We start from the raw sequence: 26,911 nt of genomic DNA on the forward strand, positions 1-26,911 counted from the left end.
ATAGAGTCTTTTCTATGACATGGAATATAAAACAGATAGGGAACAGATAGGGAACATTTTCTCTAAGGACCAGAGAAAATGAACTTAGAAACGATAAGTTTGGTGTTGAGTTTGAGGTGCCCGAGGGACATCTATGTCCAATGGACATTGCCATGTCTGTAGTTCAGGACATTGCTTGGGGGATGGAAGCTATGGGAGCAAGTAAGACTGCTCATGGTTACAATACAAAGGGGAAAGACAGAGGGTCTACCTGGGTCATAGACTTGAAGAACTCCATCAGTAATGTCGGGAGTGAAGAACAGGGAGCCTCTCTACTAACTCCATCTGTTGACATTTACTTGTGTTCAATCTCTTCTAAGCACCAAATACATATTTTAAAAACTCTCCATGGAGGTATCGATTCTTCAGGTACTGCTCATTTCACTCCTTCTGTTCACATACAAACAGAGTTGTGTACATCCACTTTCTCCATTTCTTCCCAACCCACTCACTCCTCACTATGCTGCATTCAAGTGTCTGTCTCCACCAAGCCACCCGACAGTTCTCAAGGTAACCAGTGACCGTTTATTTTCGGCTCTTACACTGCTTGATCTCTCAGCAGCCTCCTGCACTGCCCTCCAATCTTCCTTCCCTTCTTTCTTCCTCTGGCTGTCGTGGCTCTATCTCAACTGGATTTCCTCCGACTTCATTGGCTCTTCCACTTGTTTTGACTAGTAACAATAAACACAAACATTCTCTGGAGGTTTTCTAGTATCTTATTTTGTTTTTCACATCACACTGAGGCTTTGGGTAGTCACACCATCAGTAAGTGGTCGGACCCAACGAAGTCTATACCCTTTCAGAGCCCACCTTCAAACCACCACACTACACTGTGTCATTTATGCAGGGACAGAAAGAGCTGGGATTAGCGACCCAAGGAGAAAGGGTTGTCTTGCGGGGGACGGAAGGAGGAAGAGCTAAGTGGAGGCGGAAGGAGCTCAGATTCAGGAGTCGGTTAAGTCCTCCACCTTTGTGGCATCATCACAGCGCCATTGCCCAGTGACGGCCAGGAGGCGAGACGCAGCCCTGACACAGCTCTGGATCCCTTGCTGAGCGCGTTCTGAGCGCGAGCGCAAATACCCGGGGCTCCATGCTTGCCGGTGCGCGCCCGCGCCTCCGTTCCAGTAGCTGTTCTCCTCCAGCCTCGTCAGTCCTCTTCTCCTCTCCGCCCCGCCGCACCCCTCCCCCCCTCCTCTCCTGAACTGGCCTCAGAAGAATAGTAGCGGAGCGCAGCCCCTGGGGTCGGAGTCAGGGTCAGCTCTCTGGGGCGCCTCAGTGGAGCGGCAGTCCCAGGGAGCCCCGAGGTGTTCGCTCTTCATCTCGCACACTCCCTAGGGCCCCCACAGAAGCTATGTATGGGCAGTGGCCTTGGGCACGGGAGGCACTGGTGGTGAGTGCGCCAGGCTCAGCCCAGGGAGGCGAGGGGAGGCTTGCGCTGGCCTGGGGAAGTCCTTGGAGACCGCACGGAGAGTGCATCGCGCAGGGAAGCTGGGCTTGTGCTCAGACGGCCCCGCTGCGCGCAGAGGTTTGCCAGCGCGCACTCTTCTCAGACTACGGTGGTTGCATCCCAGACGTGGTGCAGTGGCCTACCCGAAGAGGAATTTCTTCAACCCCCTGTGAGGCCCATTCCAAGCTTTGCCTAACTCTTGTCCCAGGGTAGGACTCCCCAGTTCCAGCCTCCTACTCTTCACTAAAGCAAGGCAAAGGGAGTTACTTCATCCAGGCCAAAGGCGTGCGTGTGTGCGTGCGCGTGTGTGTGCGTGCGTGTGTGCGTGCGTGTGTGTGTGTGTGGTGGTGGTGGTGGTGGTGGTGATTGGCAATGAAGACAGAAACTGAGAAGCTGGGCTGGAAAGTTAAGTTGGAGCTGTGCTGTGAAGGGCCTGTATACAGACTATGGAGGCCCTACATCACCTTGAAGGCTAGGTAACTTGCTGAACAGGAGCCTGCCGCGTCCCCTTGTGCCCTGTAGGTGGCAGTGGTGTGGAAGGAGGATTGGAACAGACTGGGTTAGGAGGCAGGGAAGTGAGTCAGAAAGCTCTTTTCCTAATCAGGGTAGGGTGGGTGATATAATGAGGCTAGGAGGGAGGACGGATGTATCAAATAAGAGCAAAGACCCTAATAGATTATTGAAAAGCAGAATCCCACGTGGGGGTGAGAGAACAGAGAAATCAGATGGGGCTGGCTGACCCGGGTGGTCTGGGTGCCACGTGGTACCATCCATTGAGATCAGGAGCAGAGCGAGGCACCGGGTGGGGAGGGGTCCTGTTTGGGGCAAGTGGGTGTGAGGCGCATAGGCTCTCCAGGTGGAAATATCAAGGACGTGGTGGGTTATACGGCTGGATCTTGGGACAGAGGCTTAGAACAGAGTGGTCAGTGTAGAGAAAGAAGTCGAGACGGGGTGCTGTGCGGTCACCAGGGATAGTGGGTGTGGAAGGGTGTGCCTGTGGGCACTGGAGAGTAATGGCAGCAGCACTGACTGATTTTCTTTCTTTGCGTGTCTCTGCTGCATATGGTTTTGTGTCACACCCTGGCCAATCACACCCTGGGCCTGAGGGTCCCGTGGGCCTTGAGAGAACCTCATGGCAGATTCTTTTCTATTCTCTGCTGGGGGCTAGAAATGAAAGACCCTCATCACCCCTACCTCCCCCACCCTCCAGAACATCAGAACAGCTTTCCCCAAATTTCTCTGATTAAAAAAAAAATCACCTAGGAGGAAGGGACTTACTGTTTTTTAAACAAATATTTGGGCCCCTTCTCTGGAAATTCTGACACTGTGGGTGTGCAGTAAGACCTGGGCTGATGGTGTTTTCAACTACTTCAGGTGATTCTATCAGAGAAGTTTGAAAAATGCTACTCAGGCCTAAATACAAGCCTTTCTCTTAAAATCCCATCCCAGACTGAGTCCCTGCTACCTGTCCTTAACCAGATTATAGTGGATATTAAAGGCAACCATAGACTGAACCCAAACCAACCCAAACCCTGACAGCACCAGATGACCTGGGTCAGTGTGAGAGGTACTATGTGATCCTGTCTACTCTGCTGGGGAGTAGCCAAGAGTAGTGGCCTGGTCAACAACATCAGCTCTAAAAATAAAGGACTGTTGTACGTGTTTTATGAGTGGGTCTTTATACTGAGATCAACGGGACAGTAATAGAATCTGCTTGTGCAGTGCTGGGGCTTTGGAGGGTGAGGGCAAGGTTCAGGGAGTGCAGGGAGTTGTATATAAGGAGAACCAGAGCAGAGAGAGGCTGGAGTTCAGAATTACCGGAAACACTTACACCTCTGTTTGCTACTGTCACTGCTCCAATGCCTTTTCCTTATAGTTCTTTCTTTCCTCTTAGCCATGAGTGAATGATGTTTCTCCTTTTCCCTTTCCTAGACTTTGGATTTGGGATGCAGAAGCCCCTACTTTTAGTCCCTGTCATGGCCACTCCAAATGGAACTCTGGTCCACCCAGCACACTTCCTCCTGGTGGGCATCCCTGGCCTGGGGCCCAACATCCACTTTTGGCTGGCTTTCCCACTGTGTTTTATGTATGCCTTGGCCACCCTGGGCAACCTGGCCATTGTCCTCATCATCCGCGTGGAAAGGTGTCTGCATGAGCCCATGTACCTCTTCCTGGCCATGCTTTCCACCATTGACCTAGTTCTCTCCTCTGTCACCATGCCCAAGATGGCCAGCCTTTTCCTGACAGGCATCCAGGAGATTGAGTTCAACTTTTGCCTGACCCAGATGTTCCTTATTCATGCTCTGTCAGCCATGGAGTCAGCTGTGTTGCTGGCCATGGCTTTTGACCGCTTTGTGGCCATCTGCCACCCATTGCACCATGCTTCTGTGCTCACAGGGCCTACTGTGACCAAGATCGGACTGGCCACCCTGAGCAGGGGATTTGTATTCTTCCTCCCACTGCCCTTCATCTTGAAGCGGTTGTCATACTGCCGAGCGCTTACTGTCACACACTCCTTCTGCCTGCACCAAGATATTATGAAGCTGTCCTGTACTGACACCATGGTCAATGTAGTCTATGGACTCTTCATCATCCTGTCAGTCATGGGCATGGACTCCCTCTTCATTGGCTTCTCCTACATCCTCATCTTGCGGGCTGTGTTGGAGCTGTCCTCTCGGGGAGCAGCACTCAAGGCTTTCAACACCTGCATCTCCCATCTCTGTGCTGTCCTGGTCTTCTATGTGCCCCTCATTGGGCTCTCAGTGGTGCACAGGCTGGGCGGCCCCACCTCCCTGCTCCATGTGGTTATGGCTGATGTCTATCTACTGCTACCACCTGTGGTCAACCCCATTGTCTATGGAGCCAAGACCAAGGAGATCCGTTCAAGGGTTTTCCATATGTTCTCACACGGCAGGTGAGATACCCACCCCAGTGTCCTCAGTACTACCATGATAGGAGGATTAGCATTATGTCAGATGTCTTGGAGACTGAAACATCCAACCCACTGGGATGTCTGCTTCCCATGATCTAAATAGATCTTGTATTTCTGGCTCCAGCAATGTGTCAGTACAGAAGAGCTATGGCTCAGTCTGTACTGGCCATTCTGGGGAATGATTGCCCTAGTCTCTCTGCTGTGGTGGCCTTGCTTTCTCCCCCTTTCCCAACTAGAAAATGCATGCAGTTTTGACATGGGAAGGCTATGAATGCCACACCTCATGATTCGTGTCAGTCTTGAAGTATGATATTATTTTTGCCCCCATGTGTCCAAGCCACTGAATCTGTGTTGGCTATAAAACTTAACTGCTCATGACCCAAAGTAGGTACACAGTGATAATTATGGGTTAATGAAGGTATTTGGGGGATTGTAATTGGAGGGAAACTGTGACAGGAGAGGAGGCAGCTCACATGAAATGTTTATGTTTCTGTGTGCATGTCGGTTTGTTTATGTGGAATCTGCCAATGTGTAGCTGAGTGGCTCTGTGGAGACTATTTGTCCACGAAGATGCTGTGTGTTCTGGTTTTGGATGAGAGTGTGTAGGTACATTTATGTGGAAATATGTGATTTTTAGTGCATGTGTGAGAGAGAGAGAATGGAATATGTGCACATTCGGTCTTGGTGAGTGTGGTAGCTGTGTCTTGGCATGTATATGTTTCATGGGTCATGTCTCTGATTATACATTTACGGTATTTGTGTGGTAACTGTTAGTTGGTATGTGATATGCATCTGTGTGAGAATTTCGGAGTCTGCATCTGTGTAGTGGGCGGTATCTTTATGTGTATCTGATGAGAAAGCTGCCTCTATCTCTTCCTCATATTTGTCATATGTAGAATGTGGTGCATGAGTGTGTGGAATGTATAGTATTGGGATGGTTACACCTTTTTGCATATACAGTGTTTATCTTTGAGTACATGTTTATTGTGCTTAGTATTGTGACATAAAGTCATCTTGTGTGGTATATGTGTCTTTAGTCATAGGTAGGTGGAATGCAGTGTCTGAATTGTGTGTGTGTCTGCGTGTATGCTTTGTTTGTGATGATTGTATGTTAGGGCATATGTCTGGTGCATGTGTTTTAGATCACATTTCCTTTGTGTACTGGGTGTGTGTTATGTGGCCCAGTGTGTATACAGCATCTGTGTCCCTGGGCATGGATTGATGTATGGTGTCTTTATGTACTTGGGGGTGAAGGTAGAAGACTGAAGAAGACTGATTGTGAGTAGTAGAAATAATTTCTAAAGTTGAGAAACATGAGTCTCAGAGGCCCCGTTTCTTGGCCTGGGGTCAGCCTGGGGTCATAGATTTCCACTATCTCAAAGGCCAGAGTACACCTTCTTCCTCCTGACCACCAGGATTTCAGGTGCTCCTGTCACCTCTTCCCTCCTCCCTCGCCTGCTCTGCCTGAGGCTTGGCCTCCCTAAAGCCCTGTCCCCCTGCTTCAACAGCAGGCCACAGTGTCTTCACCTCTCCCTTCCCTTTCTTGCTGCTCTGCCTGCATGTTTAAAAGGCCTTGATTGAGTGGAGTGTCTGTTGATCCCTTTGGGGAAGCAAGGACAGGAGAAGAGAAACATGTGACGCTGCGGAGGCTCGGGGAGCTCCTGGGGTGCGTCTCATGGCAGCTACTCACTGAGCTTCCATCTCCTGGAGTCCATTAGGTCAAAAACATTCACACTGAAGAATTACAGGTAGAAAACAATGTGGATTCATTTGAGGCAGAGGAAGTAATACTGAGCCAGTACTCATAAGGATAAAATCCTGGAAACATCATAAAATGGCATAACTTGCAACCTCTCTAGGCCTCATTTTGTCTTCTTTGTGAAGAGACACGGCAACAGCAGTGATGTTGTAAACCTTAAATACTGTGTGCACCCTTTGTAAATTGTAAAGTGCTGTAAACATGCAAGATGTGATCTTATTGTGGTTGTCTTATTGTACAAGTCTAGGAAACACCATTCACATCATGGTCTATGTGGATGGGGCTCTGGAATTGTGCAGTACCTCACCAGTGTGTGGCTGTCCTGACTTACTGCTATTCATACATTAAAAAGCACAAAACACAAAACAAAAAAAACAAACCTTCTTTAGCTCTCTCTCTGCTGTCTCTGCTCCATCCACCATTTTCACAATGTGATACCCTGCCATCACTGTCACCACCACCAAGACCTTCACTAGCTGTGTTCCCTGGACTTTGACTTCCTAGCCTCAGAAACTGTAAGCAATAAATTTTGTTTTTTTTATTAAAAAACAAAACCAAAAACCAAAACCCAAAAAGCAAAACCCTCTTTATCTCGTAATAAATTGTTTTTACAAAATTTCAGAGAACTTAAATCTTATTTCCCTGTGCCGGGATCCGATTTAGCAATGAAATTCAAAGAAAGCATAACCTTGCCAAGAGGTTTCTGTAGACATGGTCAGTATCTACATCAGCAGAAGAGACAGTGTGGAGTGGGAATTAGATGGGACAGAGGTTAGAATCATCACTAGCTTTGATTTTAGGGCCAGTTGCTTAACCGACTGAACCTTAGTAATTTTGGAAACTGTAAACACTGTAGAACAGAAATATAATGTGGACCTTGTTGGATAGTTTGGGGATTAACTTGAGTAATAGGTGTGAATACACATGGAAAACAGAGAGCGCTAAATAAATGTTGGTGATGGTTGTTTTAAATAAAAATGAAAAAAATGAGGCATGTTCATTCCATCCTAGGGGATAGTATTCAAAGTACAGCAGGCCTCACCCTTCATAACCAACCTCTGTGCCAAGACCAGAAGCTATTCTCTTGTCTAGATTGAAATGTCACGGGTTTTAAGCTAACCTGTGGTCTTCTTTCTCAGGAGGTCTTGGGACATGCATGAATTTTTTAGAATCTCTTTACTTGGATAACTTGTGGCCACTAGGCTGATCGCTGCTTTGCTAGAAAACTTGGCTAACTGCCAGCCTAGATTAAGGGCTTCCTCTAGGCTCCCACAGTCTCTGCGCTTTCCTCTATGATAAAACATAAACCTTTATAAACCAACTGCATGTCTGACTCTCTGAGCTTAATTAGTTGTATAATAAGTGTCTGTTTATCCTGTCATAGAACTTAAATATTCCAATGACAGTTGCCTGTCTCTCTTGAGGGGGGACCAGGTCTTATCCATTATGATGTTTTCAGAGCCTGTTTGGCTGCGGCTGCTCAGAGACAGGAAGAGACAGAATGTGTTATGGCTCCCTTTAAATAAACAGATTCACTCTTATTCCCCCCATCTACTCTCATCTCTTGTTCCTTTCTCAATGAATTTTAACCCTGAGTTTGTCCTGTGTTATTTTATGAAGTCCACAAAGTAATTTTCCCAGCTATTAATGATCCAATATGATCTAAAAACAACATTATATTTTGGATAGTGTTTCCACTCCCATTTTACAGATAAGCAAACGAAAGCTCTTAAGAGTTAAGTGACAACCCCAAGGTCATGTAGCTGAAAGCACAACAGTGACTCAATTCTAAAGGTCCTTTTTCCCCATGTCACATCTCTTGAACCTCAGATGTGATGATTCCGTTAATACATGGTAACAGATGTGAAAAACTTGTATTGGGTCAGGGATGCCTCAGAACCACCCCCTAGTGGTGTGCCCCATTTCAGTGCTGCTCCCTCCGTTTCGCCCAGGAAGGGGCCATTTGAACCTTTCTTTATTTATTTATTACCATGGTGATTAGACAGGTTGGTGGGTAATCCACAGCCTCCCACAGCCATATTTTTTGGATAGGTAATTTTTCAAGTAATACCCACAAGTTCTCTGTTCCCATCCTCCGTGGAAAAGGAGATCCATATTCTCTCCCTATGACCTACTGTCTTCCAATTCCATCCGTCAGCATACAGAGTGGTGCACTTGGCCTTGGAAAAACATCACAGGTAAGTTTTAGAGAGCAAATGAGGGATCCTCTGTTTCTGCACTGTGGCTTCTGCAGAGACTCAGGTTTACTGTTGTCATCCCAGCCCAACCCTGGTCTTTGAATGAGTAAAGAAGATGATTGCTGGAATGGGCTGACACCATGTCTTCACCAGTTGATGTCGGATGTTGGAGGAATCACTGGATATTTCCATGATGCAAAGGAGCACTTCTTGTTTGGGAGACAAGCATTGTCCTCCTATGCTCACTACTGATTCTAAAAAATCTTATGGCATGGGGATTTTATCAGGATACTCGGCCCCAACAGAGCTGAGAGTGGTTCCAGACAGGCTGATTTCCGAGTAGACTGGTATCTGTGTGAGTTCAGGTCCTCTAAGAAGCAGTTGTCAAGATGAGATCGAGTGTGCAAGAGATTTTTTTTGAGAAATCCTGTAACATATAATGGAGAGAAGGAACAGAAGTAGGTGGGTAGGACCTTCAGAACATGTTAGGAACTGACACATGTGAAAGGGAAGAGTCATAGCCCACGGTGCCATTCTCAGAAAGTTTCAGCCAGGCTGAAAACAGTCCCTAAACAGAGGCTGCTTATTAGGGTCCCACGTTGGCAGGAATGGGTCAGTGTGAAATCACTGATGGGAGTAGCTTGGGGGAAATGTGGCCTTCCTGCTAACATTGGGGTGGAACCTAAGAGGCAGCAGTTGGGGTTCTTAGTCAGTTGTGCTCCCAGCATGTTACCATGAAAGAAGTTAAGGGTCATACCTCCATGGCTGTCACAGCATCTGATCTTGGACATTTTTAATCATCTAAGACCTGTAGTAAGAGAACATAGGTATTTCCTAGCTCCAGCCTTGGAAATGTCATATGGATGAACCTCATAAATATAACAGAGAAAAATAAGCAAGAAATGTAGAAACCCCATAGCATAATTTTATTTAATATTTAATAGTTTACTGATGTATATTTGGTATACAACAAAGTGCCCTGTTCTAAAATGTGTAATTTCATATATCTTAACTATGGAAACACTTGTAAAAGTGTCACCGCAATAAGTACATACACCATCCCCAAACATTTCCTTGTGCCCCTTTGACATTCCTCACACCTATGTCTCCTGACCACCCTGTGCTCCAGTATACAATAACCACTGAAATGCTTATGTCACTCTCTATTAGTGTGTGTTTCCTTGAATTTTATGTAAGTAGAAGTACACAGTATGTACTTCTTTTTTTGTCTGGTTTATTTCACTCAGTACAATTATTTTGAGTTTCATCCACACTGTGGCATGTGTAAATAACTCAATACTTTCTAAGTAGGAGTATTCCATTGTGTAATTATGTTATAGTTTGTTTATCCATTCACTTGTTGATGAACATTTAAGAAGTTTCCAGTTTTGACTATTGCATATAAAGCTTGTATGAACATGTCTATACAAGTTTTTGTATGGATATATGTTTCTATTCCTCTTGGGTAAATACCTAGGAGTGGAATGGCTATAGTATTATAGCTATTTTTCCAACATGGTTGTACCATTTTACATTCTGACCGACAGTCAAGGATAGTTACAATTTCTTGGCATCCTTGTCAACATCTAACATGTTAAGACTATTCAAGTTGTTTCTTTGGTCATAATAGGAAGATTTATAAGTGATATGCTGTGCTAAAGGCAGTTCAGGGTGTGTTCTAGGACCTTCGAGAGCTTAGCGAATGTCCTAATAATTTCTTCTTTCTGCTTGTCTCAGGCTGCCACAAGGAGCATTCATGCCTCAGATCCCAGGCTTGGCCGTGCCATCCTGCCATCAGTCTTGCTCAAGCCCCCACATTGATCAATCTCCTCTGACTTCCTGTCTTCTGGCCGGAGTCCCACTCCCATTGGAATAACCTTTAGAAGACAAGTGCTCACCATGTCCTTGACTGGATTAGTCTGGGAGCACCAGTGAAGTATGGACTGGGTTCAGCTATGGAGAGCTGTAATAGCAGAAGCTGACAGGTCCTATAAGTGAGACAGGAAAAGGAACACATGATGGATTTCTCAACAGACATTCTTCTTCCTGAAGCACCTCTGTGGGACTAGCAATTCTGAAACCCTGGCCTCCTTCCCCCAGCAGAGCTGCTGCAGTTGCCCAACAGAGAGAGCAAGAAGAGGTGCAATCACTTGGAAAAACATTTGTTATTATCTAGTAAGGTGAAGACACACATACTCTATGACTTGGAGAAATGTATGAAAAAAGAAGTGGCACATCTATCCAGTGGGATACTATAGCGCTGTCAAATGTATGCACCATAGCTACATACACACAATGATGTGGAGGAATCTCACAAACATAATTGAACAAAATATGCAAGATACTTAGAAACCTAAGAATATGATTCGTTTGTATAAAGCTCAAAGTGGGTTAAACTAAACTGTTCTCTTTAGAGGTGCAAATTCATATGGTAAAACTAAAGGGAAAGGAAGTAGATGCCATATAAGTCTAGGGGAGAGGGAGATGCGTATGATCAGATAGGGACATGCAAGGGGCTTGGGAGGCTGACTATTCATTTCCTGACATGAGTGGTGAGCATGTGGGTGTTGGCTTTATAGTTATTTTTTAGGATGTAATGTTCCGTGTGCTTTTCTATATGAGTGTTAAAGTTCTTAATTTAAAAAAGTGGAAGTGGGAGAGAGCCTTGTTTTAAGAGGAGCTTGGATGAGGGTCTTAAGCTCAGGCCAGGAAAGGGGCAGTCCCTGCTTGGTGCTCATGTCCTCATCCTGCCCCTGGATCACTTGTCCCTGGGGAGCCAGTTCCAAGGCCTCCAGCACCGGCAGAAGCAAATTTATCCTTCACAAAGGCTGACTCAGCCGTCCTTGATGGCATCTTCTGGGGTCTTGCACTCTCAAGGATGTAAATGTGTGTGCTCTGTGGAGAGACAGTCTGGATCGCATTTCCTAAGAACAGAAATCATATGGAGATAAAATAGTTGTGCCAGATTGTCAGTGTATATCACAGCTCAGTAGTAGCCCTGGGATGCCCAGGCTGGTGTCTGGTATGCACATCTCATGTTCAATTTCCTCTGCCTCCTCAGTGCAGGGTGCCAGTGTGCACGCCAGCCCTGTGAGTGGGACAGAAGGGTCACATTTATCTCAGTCCCCTTCTCTCCAAAAACCATTTCTGGGCCTTTGAGTCTTTATTCCAGCAGGACCCACAGGCAGCCTGGCATAAAGCAGGAGCTCAGTGACAGCTCGTATTAGGTGGTCCCTTGCTGCTCTGAGGTGGGCAACCCTGAGGCTGCGACTGAGAAGGCCATTGACTCCGAAGGAGAGCCTAGAATGAGTTATCTCTGAAACCCTCAGAAGCTTCATTCAAGGGACCTAAGTCCCCTTGTTTGGGACTTGGGGAATGGTGAGGCTATAGTTTGGAAAGATTTTAGTCTCTGGGACATAGGCCACCTGACCACTTGCTATGCAAATGGAACCTCAGACTGCCCTCCACCTTTCTGTCCTTTTTCCCCAGAAAGTTCAGGATAAGAAACCCTGCACTTAACTCTTTCACTAGGGACTTGTGGAAGTGGATCAAAGTGCTCAAGGCAGCCAGGGGCTGCCAGGTCATGTTGGTGGCCTGCTGGAGATTTCCAGCAATGGATCCCTTGATACATTTTCCATGGTCCAGGGCATGCAGTGCAGGCGAGAGAACAGCAAGAACAAAGGCACAGGAAGGTGAAAAGGCGCTGAGTGCTTGGTTGTTGGCCCCTTTGCCCATCTCTTGTCCTGAAGCTCCCTCTTCCTTCCCTCGGCCTCAGAAGTCACAGCTCACTGGGCCTAAGATACAAAAACTTGGCTCATATCTCCAGTCCCTCCCTTCAGATGAGGCTGGTAAGTTGCTGGGACCAACCACATTTTCTTCTCTTTTGAGAGAAGAGAGATTTCAGGGAGCTCAGGGCAGCCTGGGTGGTCCACAAACAAAGGGTGGCATGTGGGGATGGGCAGGAGGAAGTCAGGAAGGAGCCTTGATCACTGACTGCAAATAGAAGCCTCAGTGTGTAGTGCAATGAAATCACCATATATGGCTCGGGAGGAAGCGCTCTGCAAGGAGCTGCATGCAAATATATCATCAAGTAATGGCAAAAATATGCAGCCAAAGGGAGGTGCCTCTGCAGTTTCTGTGTCTGCAAGAGCTAAACTCCAGAATGCCATAAGGATTCAGGGCTTCATGTCGCAGAGGATGGGGGAGAAGAGATGCCACCCTCTGCCTCCCAGCCAGCCTCCTGCCTCCTGCTTCCTGCTTCCCCACTGGGATCTGCCCTGAATCTGACCAGCATCCCTGTGTTCCCTGTGGCTAGGATCAGGCAGGGACGTGGAGATTGCCTGAGACACTTTGGGGTGACTAATGCAGTACTTGAACAAGAAAGAGACCTGATAGGGCTTAGGAAGAGCTATAAATAGCCATTATAGTAGATAGAAAGTAGTATGTCATTGTGGTTTTAACTGGCATTTCTCTAACGAATAGTTATGTTGAATATGTTTTCAAGAACTATCTGCCATCTATGAGTTCTTTGCCATTTTTTCTATCATTTTGTTTGTTTTGTTATAATTGAGTTTGTATTTCTAAAAACATAGTATGTATACAATTCCTTTTGGATATATGCTTTGCATCTTGCCCCCCCCCCCCAGCAATCTGTGACTTAACTTTTAATGTTTTCAACAGTTTTTGAAAATTAGAAGTTCTTACTTTGATAGTTTCATTTATCAAGTGATTTTATGGATCACACTTTTGGTGATATATCTAAGAATTTATCACCCAACCCAAAAGTCACTGAAAACCCATGATTTTTTTCCCAAATATTTTGTAGTTTTAGGTTTTACATTTAGCTCTATGATTAATTTTGAGTTAGTTTTTGTTTGTAGTGTGAGGAATGAATAAAAGTTAATCTGTTTCTATATGAATATCTAGTTGTTTTAGCACCATTGGATCTTCTATCCTCAACTATATTGCCTTTGCACCTTTGTAGAAAATCAGTTATTTATATATATGCTGTTTATGTGTTTAATTCCAGACTATTCTGCTTCACTACTTATTTGTCTTTTTATTTTTTTTTGGTGGCTAGTCTGTGTGGGGATCTGAACCCTTGACCTTGATGTTGCTACACCATGCTCTAATCAACTGAGCTAACAGGCCAGCCCTTATTTGCCTAGGTTTGTTTTGATTACTGTAGCATTATAAGATGTCCTGAAATTAGGACTTCTGACTTTGTTTCTTATTTTCAAAGTTGGTCTATTTGTATTTCCATATGAATTCTAGCAGCAGTTTTAAAATTTGTACAAAAAGGCCTTCTGGGAGTTTGATTTTGATTGTATTAAATCTATTGGTCAATTTTGAGGGAATTAATATCATTAAGTCTTCCAACCCATGAACAAGGTATCTCGCTTATTAAAGTTCTCTTTTTGAATTTCTGTCAGAAATGTTTTCTAGTTTTCATTGTACAGATTTTTCACATATTTGATCAGATTTATCTCTAGGTATTTTATATTTTTGATGCTAATTTAATTATATAAATGGCATTGCTTATTGATTTAAACCTTAAGATTGTCCATTACTAGTATAAAAACTAGGATTGATTTCTCTATATTGATCTGGAATCTTGAAGCTGGCAAAACTGACTTCTTGTTTCTAAGAAAATTTTTTTTGTATATCAACAGATTTTCCACATAGATGATCATGTTATCTATGAATAAAGACAATTTAACTTCTTCCTCTCCAATGTGGATGCCTTTGATTTGTTTTTCTTTTGTTTTATTGCATTGACTAGAAACACCAGAACATTGTGAATAGAAATTGTAAGTATAGACTGTATTATATATAATGTTAGGGGAAAAGCATTATCTTTCATTGTTATATATGTTCTGTCAGTTGTTGAGAGAAGTATTGAAATCTTTGACTATAATTTTGAGTTTCTCTATTTCTTCTTGTAGTTACATCACTTTTTTCTTTATTTGTGAAAATATTCTTTGCTCTGATATCTACACTGTTTTCTAGTTAGCTAATCTTTTCTTCTGCAAGGTTTAATCTGCAGTTAATCTCATTCAGCGAGTTTTACATCTCACGCATTACAGTGTTTTATCACTAGAAGTTTGGTTTGAGTTTTAAAAATATCTTTCATCGCTCTTAACTTTTTGAATGTATTTAATACAGTTATAATAATCATATTGATGTCTGTCTTCCAGTTTTTACATCTGTGTCAGTTCTGGATCAGTTTTGATTAATTATTCTCTTCATTGTGGGTAATTTTTCTTGCTTTTTTGCATGCCTAGTAACTTGATCACCTGCCAGACATTGTGAATTTTACTTTGGTGCTGGATATTTTTGTATCCCTGTAGATATTTTTGTGGTTTGTTTAGAGAGGCAGTCAAGTGACTTGGAAATAGTTTGATCATTTTGGGTCTTGCTTTTAAGATTTGTTAGGTGGAACTTGCCAACCACTGAGGGAAGTTTCTTTTGTATTCTCCACTCAGTGCCCTATGTAACTTAGGCTTTCCAGTCTGACTAGTGGGAAGTCACTGTCCTTGACCCTATGTGAGGACTGGACAATGCTACCTCTAGTCTTTTCCAGGGATTCTTTCCTTAGCTTTGGTTGGTTTGCTCCCATGCATGTGCTGGTCAGTATGTTGGAGTGAGCAGGACTGAAGCCATATTGAGGCCTAAAACTGCATGGGCTCTAAAAGATTTTAAGAGAAGACAGTTTCCCCCCCCCCACTTGGCATTCATTTCACTGAGTTCTCTCTTTTCCCTTTTTCATTTGATATTTTAAACCTTGGTTATGGGGCAAGATGACATACATTTATTTGAATGTAAAGTTGTTTTCCAGTCAGCCGGGAGCTGCAGACTTACATGGACCATCCAAGGGAAACCATGGAAGACACCAAGAAAGCTACGCTGATTCTACCCCTCCAGCAGGACCATGAGATAACAACAAACATGGGGGCAGAAACCAGATGGTGTGTTGCTGAGACATGAACTTGACCCCATGCATGCTCCCCTCTCTCCTGCTTTTCATTTCCCATGTTCCATTCCCTCAGCTCGTCTTTAACCCCTCCCCCGCCGAAGCCCTAAAGTGGGGAGACAGTTCTAGTCTATCTCCTCAGATGTCTTATAGTGAACTTCCTGCCTCACACCGACTTTTGGGACTGACAAGTGTTTTGTTTCTCAGTGAAGAGCAGCAGGACTGGATGTCAGTAACAAGTCATCAGCTGAATTCTTGAGGAGGAATGTCTTCACATATCTGATGTTCTTTCTCTAGCTCGGTCTCTCATCTCTGATGCTGTGCCTTCAAATTCTAACTGGCTTGTTCTCCCAGATCCCTCAATCCATCGTCTCAACTCAGGGAGTCCTCTAGACTCTGCCTGGATCGCCCTCCTTGTGCAGCAGCATGGAAACTCTCTAAGGCAGTAGGCTGGAAAAACTGTAGTGTTCGCCTCACTTGTTTACCGTGTCTCACGTGTCACTGTCCCTCATTGCCTGATGTCCAATGTCTTGCAAACCATTGTTTTATGTATATCGTGCCCTTTTTTGTTCCTTTGGGTGAATGTTGCTTCATCTCCAGAGATGGTTCTAGGGTGATGACAGCAAGTGTCAGGCTGCAGGTTCTACGGGCATCAGAAGCTCTTGTAATCAGTAATTTTGATGTGGTCTGAGTTAGAATGTTCTGATCTGCCATGGTCTATTTTTGTATAGCTAGAGTTAGCACTCCCTGTGTTGTGAATTTAAAAGTTACAGTTGTGAAACTGACCAGAAGAAAAATAAAGAGAAACCAATTAAAATGCATGTTTCTTTATTTATTGACATAGTTTTAACTTGTTTTGAAATATAAGATATTTAGCTTCACATTCCAATTTCCCCCTAATTCTCTAAACTGTTCTTTCACTATTTTTGCCCTTAGAGAGAATCCAGATGGCATTGCATTGGTCTTATATGGCTGGTGCTGAGGGTGGTGGAGGGTTAAAGAAGACACACCCTCCTTCCTTAGCCAGAATTTCAGTAATCCAAGGCCAGGGATTGAAAGGCAGAGGCACTGACCCTGGGGGCCCCTGTTATGAGTTAGCCAGACGCAGGCACCAGAGCCTGGGAGACAAAGAAGATTTAACCTTAGGGTTTTCGGGAGAGGAAGATGGGCCTACTGGTTTCCAGGCTCAAGAAGAACCTAGGCAGCGTCCACCAAAGGAAAGATGGTGAGGGAGAAAGAAAGCTTCAGGACGGAAATGGGCTCACGCTTTACCCTGGGGTCTCTCTGAAAACTTACTTTGCCTTTCCTCTGTCTGATTTTGATAAGCCTGTGAAAAAACTTGGAGAAAGACCCTTACAAAGACTACGGCCACACTAGTGGGTTTCCTCTAGCCCTGTTGTAGTCGTCTCCCCGTCTTGCTTTACAGTGGGATCTGGCCTACGCATCCCAGCTGGCACAGGCCTGTTTGGGGAGGACTGTAGAGACCCCTCTACCCACTTCTCCTCCTTCTCACAACCCAGGCACATCCACCCAGGACACAGAAGCCAATAAGGAAACCAAAGCCACAGCTGACTAGAGAGGGGCGCCTGCTGATGGACACTCTGGACAGCACCCTGCCCCCAGCAGGAGAAGCAGAAGGAGGGATGAGATGAGGTAAGACAGAAAATAAATAACCCTGATCAGGGAGGTCCAAAGGAGGAGGCGGGACAGAGAGGGCTGCACTTCAGTGCACTCTGCCAGACCTCCTCAGGAAGAGTGCTGGGAAGGGAGGCGTGCACGTTCCTTCCGTGCAGCTGAGGTGAGTGCAGGAGGCCAGGAGTATGTCCAGGTGTGTGGGGTGTGTGGAGCTAGGGATCTCCCAGTAGATCTGCCGAGTGAATGAGAAACCAGGCTGTGAAGATCCAGAAGTACAGAGGTGGGCTGGGGGCTGTGAAGGAAGCCCCTGTCAAAGGGCGGACAGCTTTAGCAATTTCTGCGTTTGTACGATGATGGGAAGCATGTGGGTGTTAGGCGTTGCCCGAGGGTAGTTTTCTAGCAGTTTTTCAGGGACCAGTTTACTGAGGTGCCCATTTAGAGACTGGCTGGGCCAGTAGGAATGAATGTGAATGGGGACAGAGAACAGACTGGGCTAGCGATAGATTGGGGTTGGATTGGGATTCGGTGTATGAACAGGGCCAGTACCCAGGAGGTTAGTTTGGTTGAAGCTCAGTCTCCTGTGATTGGGGATCATGTGACATCTAGGGTGGCAGTGGGGCCTCTGAGTGGGAGCAGGGCTCATTCCATACTGCGCATCAGGAGTCAGGCTGTGGCTGAGACTGGGACTCAGTAATCTTCCTAGCGTTCTGATCCTAGATCTGTCTGTGCCTAGGTTCAGCATTCTGTCTTCAGTCCACTTTAGAAGTTGTTTAGTGTCCACACTGGAACTTCCCCAGCTTTGTACTCTTTAGCCCAGTCACACTAAACCACTTGTAGCTTTCCAAACAAGGTCTGTTCTCTTTCTCTCTGGGTCTTTGCATTTACCAGACTGGACTTTAAAAGTCAAATTAGATCAGGTCTGTTACTCAAATTCCCCCACATAATTCAGATTCAATCAAAGCTCCTCGCCATGTCCTGCAAGCCACTGTTACATGATCTGGTCCCTGCCCTCCTCTGGCCTCCTCTAAAACTCTCTAGTGATTTCCATGCTCTGGCCCCCTCAACTTTCTTTGTGTTCTATGAGCCCCCAAACTCTTTCTTGCCTTAGACCTTTTCCTCTTATTGCCTCTCATGCCTGGAATGCTCTTTGCCTACATCTTAGAATGTGTGGCATTTTCTCTTCACACAGCTCTAAGCTCGTATACCACCTCATCAGAGAGGCTTTCTCTGATGACTGTCTCAGATATAGGTGCCCTGCCCCCATCCTTCTCTATCCTACCACTCTAGCTTGTCTTTAGTGCACTTACCTTTATCTGAAATCTTCTGCTTAATTGTTTACTTTTCGCTGTTGCTCTCCATGACAGCAGTTATCTTCTCTGTTTTATATACTGTTTTATCTCCAGTTTTGATGCTCAATTTGCTTTCATTGTCTAACTGAATGCCTGCTTAACTGCAACTGGTCCCAAGAGTCATGGCTCAGATGACACCTCATCAGCGAAGCCCTCTGAGCAGAAAAAACTCGGTGAGCTATGGTCACCTTTGCTTCCAAGGCCCTTGTGCTTTCCCTGTTCTAGCACTTACCACAACGTGCTCTGATGGCTGCGTATTTGTCTCAATTTCTCCCCACCCCCGGAAGGCTGGAGCTGTGCCTTGTGTTCCCTGTACCTCACTATCTCCAGGCACAGAGTCTGGCACACAATAGTTAGTCAGTCAAAAATTGTTGAAAAATGAGTTCATTGTTCAAAGTCACACATCAGACATTTCCCTAGCCCCACGTTTCTTTGCAGGCAGGCAGTGGCCAGAGCAGCTCTACAGGACAATGATAGCTAGGTCAAGCTTTGCAGGTCCATGGAACACTTGTCTGGCTGTACTCTGGAAGTGGAGGGGCAGAGACCTGAACCCTGAGCTCCCCTAGGAACTCTCCCTGGGGTGATTTAGGGGGCCAGGCTGACTTTTGCGAATCCAGTGTGGTGGGAGCCTTAGTCTGCTTTTTGGGATTCGGAAATTGCACTCTCTCATCTTTCCGTTCTCACGTCATCCATTCTGAAAAGAGTGGCCAATGCCTTGTAAGGATTCATCTGTTTATCAAATCCAAGCAAGGTATGGGTGACAGTGGATGCAGATATTTTGGGTGGATGTGATTCTGGAGATTCTACCCTCAGAGAGCCTCTCCAAGAAGCACATGATGAGCTCCTACAGTTCTTGCCAGCCACAGCCTTGTCCCTGTGGTCTGCCTTTCCTCTCTGGGCCTGGGAATAGGAGCAAGACACTCCCAGGTATGTCTGAGCTTCCCTCAAAGGACATTCTTTTCCAAATATTATGACAGAGGCCCCTGCTCCATTGCTTTGGGCATGGAACATTCTATATGTTTAGCCCAGATAGTGACAGTGACCACAAATCCTCTCTCCCACTCCCTCCTTGTTCCCCTTCCACACCGAACCTAAGTGGGGAGAGCTGGTCAGGTGTCCTGAGTCCTAGAGAGATCCCTGGACTCATGAGTCCTCAGTTTTGGATTCCTTGGAGATTAACATTGAAATAGTCCTTACAAAGCATCAGTCCACTCCTACGGAGACTAGGAGAGGGGCAGGGCAGTCGCCGAGTGTATTGGAAAGCACATGGATTTGGCACTGAGGGCTCTAAATAAACCTCAATATCCTTATCTGTCAAGTGGGATTAATTATACCTATTTGGCAGGTTGATGAGAGGCTCTAATTAGATAAGAAAGAGATACTTGTGAAAGATAAAGCTTTTTAATCTCCATTGTGGGGATTGCCAATGTTACAGCCAGGGGAGTTGGGGCTGGAAAAGGAGGAGGGTGCCTTGAGTCCCTGTCCAGAAGAGTCCTGTTTGCTGCCCTTTTGATCTCCCTTCTACGAGTATACCCAGGCTAGGTTTCCTAATTACCAAGGACCTTGCCACTTGGGTCGATGTTATTAGTTTTAAAAAGATGCAGTGCAATTAAAGGCAGTCTAGAATAGGGGAAAATGTACAGGCCTTGGAGTTAGACAACCTAGGTCACGTTTCTGCTTTCCCAGTCAACTGTTAAACCCTGGGAATATTTTTAATCTCTGCGAGCCTCAGTTATATCACCTATAATATAAAGAGGATATGTAGAACCCCTATTATGCAGAGTGGTTCTTGGGTTGGAAATAAAATTTATATAGTTGTCACTGTATATTGTCTGGCATTTTGTAGGCACTTGGTGATCTCTGTGAATATCATAAACACAATAAAATTAGGGTTGGGGGTGACCTCATTGTTCTCTTGGGTGAGAGGAGGTAGGGCTAATAGCCCCCAGTCTACCTCCCTGACTAGTTTTCCATGGGCCTATGAGAAGGAAGGAGTTCGGAGTTCTGGGAAGAGTGTGAGGATGGGCTGGTGATGGGAGCTGAGCGGGCAGCACTAAGGGACAGAATCCTGAAAGCCACGGGGCAGGAAGACAGTGGATTGAGGGCCCGAAAGTGGATTTTAGCTGTGTACAGCTGGGGGCTCCTGCTCCCCCATTGTCGAGAAAGAGCAAAGAAGTCCTTCATAGTGCTCCAAGAAACATTCCTGGGACTTGCTAAGATAGTTTGACTTTTTCAGAGAAAGTCTCAAGCACGTTGTTACTCCCTGGGGATAAGTTCAGTGTGTGGGCTTTCTAAAAAAAGAAAAAAAAAAACATTGTTTGTTTATTTTTCCTGGTGTCTTATTTTCAAAATTTAGTTTCAACTTCCTCTGGAACTCCCAATCATGTCTCTGATTTGTGCAAATGGTTCTAATTACTAACATCTGCTCAGACTGGAAGGCTATCTGGAAGTCATCTGGTCCCTGTGTCCGCCTCTTGAAGGAAGTGTGGGAGATCAGGACGCTTCAGGCTGGATATTTTGAAGGGTGGTACTTGGGCTTTCTGGATGGCTCCCTCCTCATTCCTTCATTTCTCTCCTGCTGCAGTCTTCTGAGGTCCCGCCTGGTATTTTACCTGCAGGAATAGCTGCCCACTTCGTGCTGCCTATGCACCTCCCCTTCATGCCAGCTTTTTGATTTCTAGTATCTCTATGTCAGTGCCCAGTCTTGCCATTGTAAGACATTGACTGCTAGTTAGTATGTGTGTGCATGAGTGTGTGCATAGAAGTTGAATAGTGAGTGACTAAGGTGACAAATTGGGGAAATGAAAAGTTTTTGGAAACTTTACACATTTTCAGAGAGCTTGTTCCCCATTTTTATGAAAAAGAAGTGCTATGTGCGCTGTTATTCAGTTTTTACAACACCCTTTGTCATGTCTTATCTCATATAATTTCATAGTCACATTATGAAGCTGTTATTATTCTCTGCTTTTATTATGAGCCAAGACTTTGCAGATGACCTTTTTTCTGTATATCCTCTGTATGCTCTCTGCTCCCTGCCTAAGAAAGAGCTTTTCTGTTTGACCCTAAAATTCATGTTTTGAACTTAAGACCACCCTGCACTGACCTTACAAACCTAACAAAAGATGATTCTTTCATCTTTCTCAATAGTCTATACAGTAGAGACAGCTGGCAGTCCTGCCTATCCCCTTGGCTTTTTTTTCCTCATTAGGTGTTTACTGAGGGATTCATCTATTGATAAAATTCATTTTCATCTTCAACAAACATTCAGTAAACACTATTTAATAAATATAGTAGGGTCCCTGGCATTAAGGAGTTCCTAATTCAGGGGGAAATAAATATAGTAATAAATCTAGTTATTATTATTGGAAGGTAAAGTGTATCAAAACAACCTAAATAAGTTTTGGGGGAGAGCACAGAGCAGGAAACATTTAATTATACCCAGGGGAAAGAGGCTGAGGAAAAGTAGCACAAGAGAGGGATAGGAGAGTAAGCCAGGGCAAGGAAAATGAGTGTGGGAAGTCAAGGAGCGAGATCTGGGAGGAATAGTATTCCTAGACAAAGGATGAGAAGTAAAAAGACAAAAAGACACAGAGTCATGGGAATCACTGCTCCCTTTATGAAACAGCATGCATTCCAGTGGGGTTGGGGCTGGGGCCATGGTGAGGAGTGGGAAGGGAGAAACCGAGGGCCAGGTGCTAAAGACAGGGCAGAAGCCACATCCTGAGAAGTTTTGTCTTTATTGTAGAATCAGTTTGAAGTTTTGGGGGTATTTTTGACAATAAAAGATAGTGACCTGATTTCATCTGATTATTGGGATTGTGCTGTTGAGGAAGGTTACATTAGAGGCATGACAGTCAGTATCAGAGTATCTAGCTCGGGTGACAGGCTAGGCCACCATAACAACAACAACAAAAAGAAATACTGGAGAAAAACGGTCACCAACAACATGTACAATTTCTTACTTACTTACTGTGTGTGAGGTATTGCAATAAATGCTTTATACCCATCATCTCATTTAATCCTCATTAGCCCTGTTAAGTAGGGACTGCTATCATCATTTTAATGAGAAAACTGAAGCTTAGAAAGGTTAAATGATTTGCCCCAGATCGAACAGCTCATGAAGGTGTGGACGGGAATTTGAGTGCTGGATTATTGTCCTGGAAGAGTTCATGTTTTGGACAGGGAGAGTTTGATGTGTGTGAGAGACAACCAGATGGACCCTTTTAGTAAGATTTTAGAATTATGAATCTGGATCACAAAGGAAAATTCAGGGCTCACTAAATATATTTGGGATTCAATAGTTTATACATTTGATGGATTTACTGAAGGAGATGAGATGGTCTGAAAAGAGAGTATAGAACGAGAAGAGCATTGAAGGTGAAACTTTGAAGAGCATTATCATTTAGGGGTATGTTTCAGAGTCCAGCAGAGGAGGTAATATTCCAGAAAGGAGAACAAGGATAGTGACCAGAGACAAATGCGGAAGAGCAGAAGGGAGAGGGAGAGGTTTTAGGAAGGAGGGAACTACTCAGTGTCACATGCTGCAGAGACATTATAAAAGAGTGAAGGGCGTTGAAGACTTCGGCCTCTTTGCCTGAAGGTCGAGGTTAAATACGGTTCCTCTGCCTTGAACCTTTTTACTCAAGCAGATTGTATTAATCTCTGTCACCCTCTGTTGTAAAACTCATGACCCCTTGTTTTCCCACTGAACTCTGTGCCTGAGGAACTACTGGGTGACATCTCAATAGAGTAATAAAGATTATTGACACATCCTGAGCCCAGTGGATGTTCTAAACTAATCCTGAAAATGGTCATGAGCTCTGCCGTTTACTCAACTGTTGTCTGGAAACCCATGCAGGAATCCCCAACCCCAGCTCTCACGTTTTCAAGGGCCAAATCTTACCAATCTAACCTTTTACATATATATGTATGTATATATACTGTGTGTATCTATGTAGTGGGTGTGTAAATCTGTTTAAAACTACAATGTACATGTATAGGTTCTATTAATCTAATAAATAGCAGGAGCACATGAATATGTATGGAAGCACGAAAGAAAGACAGGGAGGAAGAGAATTAGTAATACCTTTAAATGGAGAGATACAGACTGAGATAACCTGAGTTTGGCATCTCCCACCTCAGCAATATCTGTCACTTAATCTATGGCTATATCCAGCTATCTACCTGTATGTGTGTGTGTTTATATATATATATATATGAACTTTTATAGCCAGATTCAGTTCAGACTCTGCTATAGGACTGATTATTCTTCCAGTATTTCTAATGCCATCGTCTGTCAAGATTGGTGTTCTAGTTGTGTCAACTCACTCTCCTAGGCTGATGGGTCCCCTGGAAGCAACCTGAGATGGAAACTGTTGTCCAAATGATATACTGAGGGAGTGCTGTCAGGAGAAGACGAGTGAGGGAAGCAGGGTCGGGCAGGGGAAGAAAGCTGAGCAAGACTGTGATCTCAGCTGGAGACCAGCCTCAGCCTGGTTCCTGGAAGTTCTGAAGAACAAATTGCATCACAGTGGTGGTCCCACCTGGAGGCAAGGGGGACTGTCTTTTTGTACCCCTATGTCAGGCAGTCACTGGCCTCTTAGACACTCCTCATGTGGGGGGCATAGTGTAACCTCCTGGGTGAGGTGCTTCCTATTTGACCAAGGACAAATTGCCGCAGAAAGGGGGAGCTGTGAGTCCTTAGCACTCAACACTCACTGAGGATGAGAGATGGGTGCATTGGTTTTGTGAATGGGGTCTGGATGGGACACCAATGGCAACCACTGTGGTCATCGTTCCTTTTCTGATATAAACTGGGTAGTCTGGACAAGTATAAAGTTTTGAATAGGCATTTAGGCAAGAGTAAAGTGTGTAGAGTTCAGGATGAAGGTAGTGTCTGGTTTTTATTGGATTAGGGTTTATCATAAAATAGGTGTTAAGTTTTAGGTTAAGATTAAAATGGTTATTAAGGTTAAGTATTAGATTAATTTTAAGGTTAGGATTAAGGATAGAATTGGGAAGATTATTAGATTAGTGATGAGGTGAGGTTTCAATGATAATTTATGTCACTACTTGTATTGCTCGGTTGGACTGGAATTTGTCTTAAAGATAGTCTAATCATGTGATTAGAATTGTAGTTAGCATTAAGCATAGAGGGGCATAAGGGTAGAATAGGATAGAAAAAGTGATGGTATTTTTTTTTTAACCATCTAAGAATTGTGTATACTCAGTCAATAGCCTTTCTTTGGAGAACTAAATGATTTATAATATGCTTAGAATTTTTGTGCAAGTATTTCACTTGTTGTTAGAATTGACTATATAGGTGGGGTTAGTAAGTAGGACTGGGTAAATTTGTATCTGATCCTTAAGTTATTGTTAGATTGAGTTTAGAATAAGATCAGAGTTTGGATAGGCCATGGAATCAGAGTTTGGGTTAGAGAATAGGACATCAGGATGGTGGGAGGTGTTGTGGAATTCTGGTGGATATGACAATGGCTTATCATTGCATTTCAGCTTCTACCACCCTGGCACTGGTCGCAGCTCAGCTTCTTCACAATGGTGGGCCCCAGTGGCAACGAATCCAGTGTCACATATTTCATCCTAATAGGCCTCCCAGGCTTGGAAGAGGCTCAGTTCTGGTTGGCTTTCCCATTGTGCTCCCTCTACGTAATTGCCGTGCTAGGTAACTTGATGATCATCTACATTGTGCGGACCGAGCACAGCCTACATGAGCCCATGTATATCTTCCTTTGCATGCTTTCTGGCCTTGATATCCTCATCTCCACCTCATCCATGCCGAAAATGATGGCCATCTTCTGGTTCAATTCCACTACCATCCAGTTTGATGCTTGTCTGCTACAGATGTTTGCCATCCACTCCTTATCTGGCATGGAGTCCACAGTGCTGCTGGCCATGGCCTTTGACCGCTATGTGGCCATCTGCCACCCACTGCGCCATGCCACTGTGCTCACGTTGCCTCGCATTACCAAGATTGGCATGGCTGCTGTGGTGCGGGGTGTTGCAATAACGGTACCCATACCTGTCTTAATCAAACAGCTGCCCTTCTGCCACTCCAATATCCTTTCCCATTCCTACTGCCTACACCAAGATGTCATGAAGCTGGCCTGTGCTGATATCCATGTTAATGTCATCTATGGCCTCATCGTCATCATCTCTGCCATTGGACTGGATTTACTTCTCATCTCCTTCTCATATCTGCTTATCCTTAAGACAGTGTTGGGCTTGACACGTGAAGCCCAGGCAAAGGCATTTGGCACTTGTGTCTCTCATGTGTGTGCTGTTTTCATATTCTATGTACCTTTCATTGGATTGTCCATGGTCCACCGCTTTAGCAAGCGACGTGACTCCCTCCTTCCCATTGTAATGGCCAACATCTATCTACTGGTTCCTCCTGTGCTCAACCCCATTGTCTATGGAGTGAAGACAAAGGAGATACGACAGCGCATCCTTCGTCTTTTCCATGTGACTGTACACACTTCAGATCCCTAGGTGTCACTAATCAAACTTCTTTTCCATTCAAAGTCCTCCCATTTGGATTTTGATATCAACATTTTGGAAGGTAATATTAAGAAAAAAATCTTTCTTAATAAAAAAATTTAACTTGGGTCATTTGTAGAGGAAACTGGAGATTGTCCATGTGAGAAAGGGATGTGAGGACCATAAACTTCCAATCCCCCTTTTTAAATATTATTTTCTGCTTTGGCTCTTTGAGTACCAAAGAACTTAAGAAAAAGCTTGTGGAAAAATAGCATTAAAATATAATACAAAATTTTCCATGAACTTTGTGAAGTACCTTGGTATAATTTTCAAGGCCCTGAGGTGCTTGTGATTGGAGGGTTATTACTTCCCATTTGACCTTCCAGTCCACGTCTGAATTGCTTGCAGTGATGGTCTCCAGCATCCTGAGATAAGGGCTAAAGTACAGTTACTAAAAGTTTAAGCATGGCGAAAGGAAAATAAATGCAAGAATGTATAAAATTAGATAATGTGACTTAAAGCAATGGCTTCCTTTTGAATCGTATGGCTTTGTGTTTCCTGAAGTGAGCTTTTCCTGAGGTTATCAGTTTTTCTTGCCTTTGACTTTTCTATGGTACACTTGTGATGTATAATAAATTCCATGATTTGCGTGTACGCATGTTTGACTGAATTTCTCCATACTCAATATCAACAGAGACATTGGACAATGTCATATTATTCCCCTCATTATACAGATGAGGACACTGAGGGTGGAGAGCTGTAGTCACTGCCTCTGAGTAAATGGCTGAAGTATCATAGTCCTGAAATCTGAATCTGTGTAAGTCTGATTCTAAATTCAATACTCTTTCCTGTGGCTTCTTCTTCAGATGAGATAAAGCATGGGAAAAATTGTCTGAAATGCAAAGAACTACAAACATAAGTTTTGTTATTAAGATTGCATTGTCTAACACTCAGTATTTCTCAGAATCTTATATAATATTCATTTAATCCTCACAGTTGTCCCGTAGTGTAGATCCTGAAGGGATTACTATTCCTACTTTAGGGATGATATAACTGAGGTTGAAGGAAGTGACTTGATTATG

At 44.4% G+C, this 26,911-nt stretch overlaps 2 protein-coding genes across 2 annotated transcripts; both read left to right on the forward strand.

Annotated features, from left to right (window-relative positions):
• Nucleotides 1-3,432: 3,432 nt before the first annotated feature.
• Nucleotides 3,433-4,404, forward strand: LOC134377220 (olfactory receptor 51D1). The gene has a single exon (XM_063095852.1). It carries the CDS (start codon nt 3,433-3,435, stop codon nt 4,402-4,404), a length of 972 nt encoding a protein of 323 aa, XP_062951922.1.
• A 20,483-nt stretch (nt 4,405-24,887) lies between these two features.
• Nucleotides 24,888-25,841, forward strand: LOC134377161 (olfactory receptor 51E1-like). The gene has a single exon (XM_063095778.1). The coding sequence runs from the start codon at nt 24,888-24,890 to the stop codon at nt 25,839-25,841; it is 954 nt and encodes a 317-aa protein (XP_062951848.1).
• The last annotated feature ends 1,070 nt before the right edge of the window (nt 25,842-26,911 follow it).

This window comes from Cynocephalus volans, chromosome 4 (assembly GCF_027409185.1).
Source record: "Cynocephalus volans isolate mCynVol1 chromosome 4, mCynVol1.pri, whole genome shotgun sequence".
Classification (NCBI taxonomy): domain Eukaryota; kingdom Metazoa; phylum Chordata; class Mammalia; order Dermoptera; family Cynocephalidae; genus Cynocephalus; species Cynocephalus volans.

Bases quoted from the DNA above. Each gene is read 5' to 3' on its own strand.
- LOC134377220 (XM_063095852.1), top strand. From the start codon at position 3,433: ATGCAGAAGCCCCTACTTTTAGTCCCTGTCATGGCCACTCCAAATGGA.
- LOC134377161 (XM_063095778.1), top strand. From the start codon at position 24,888: ATGGTGGGCCCCAGTGGCAACGAATCCAGTGTCACATATTTCATCCTA.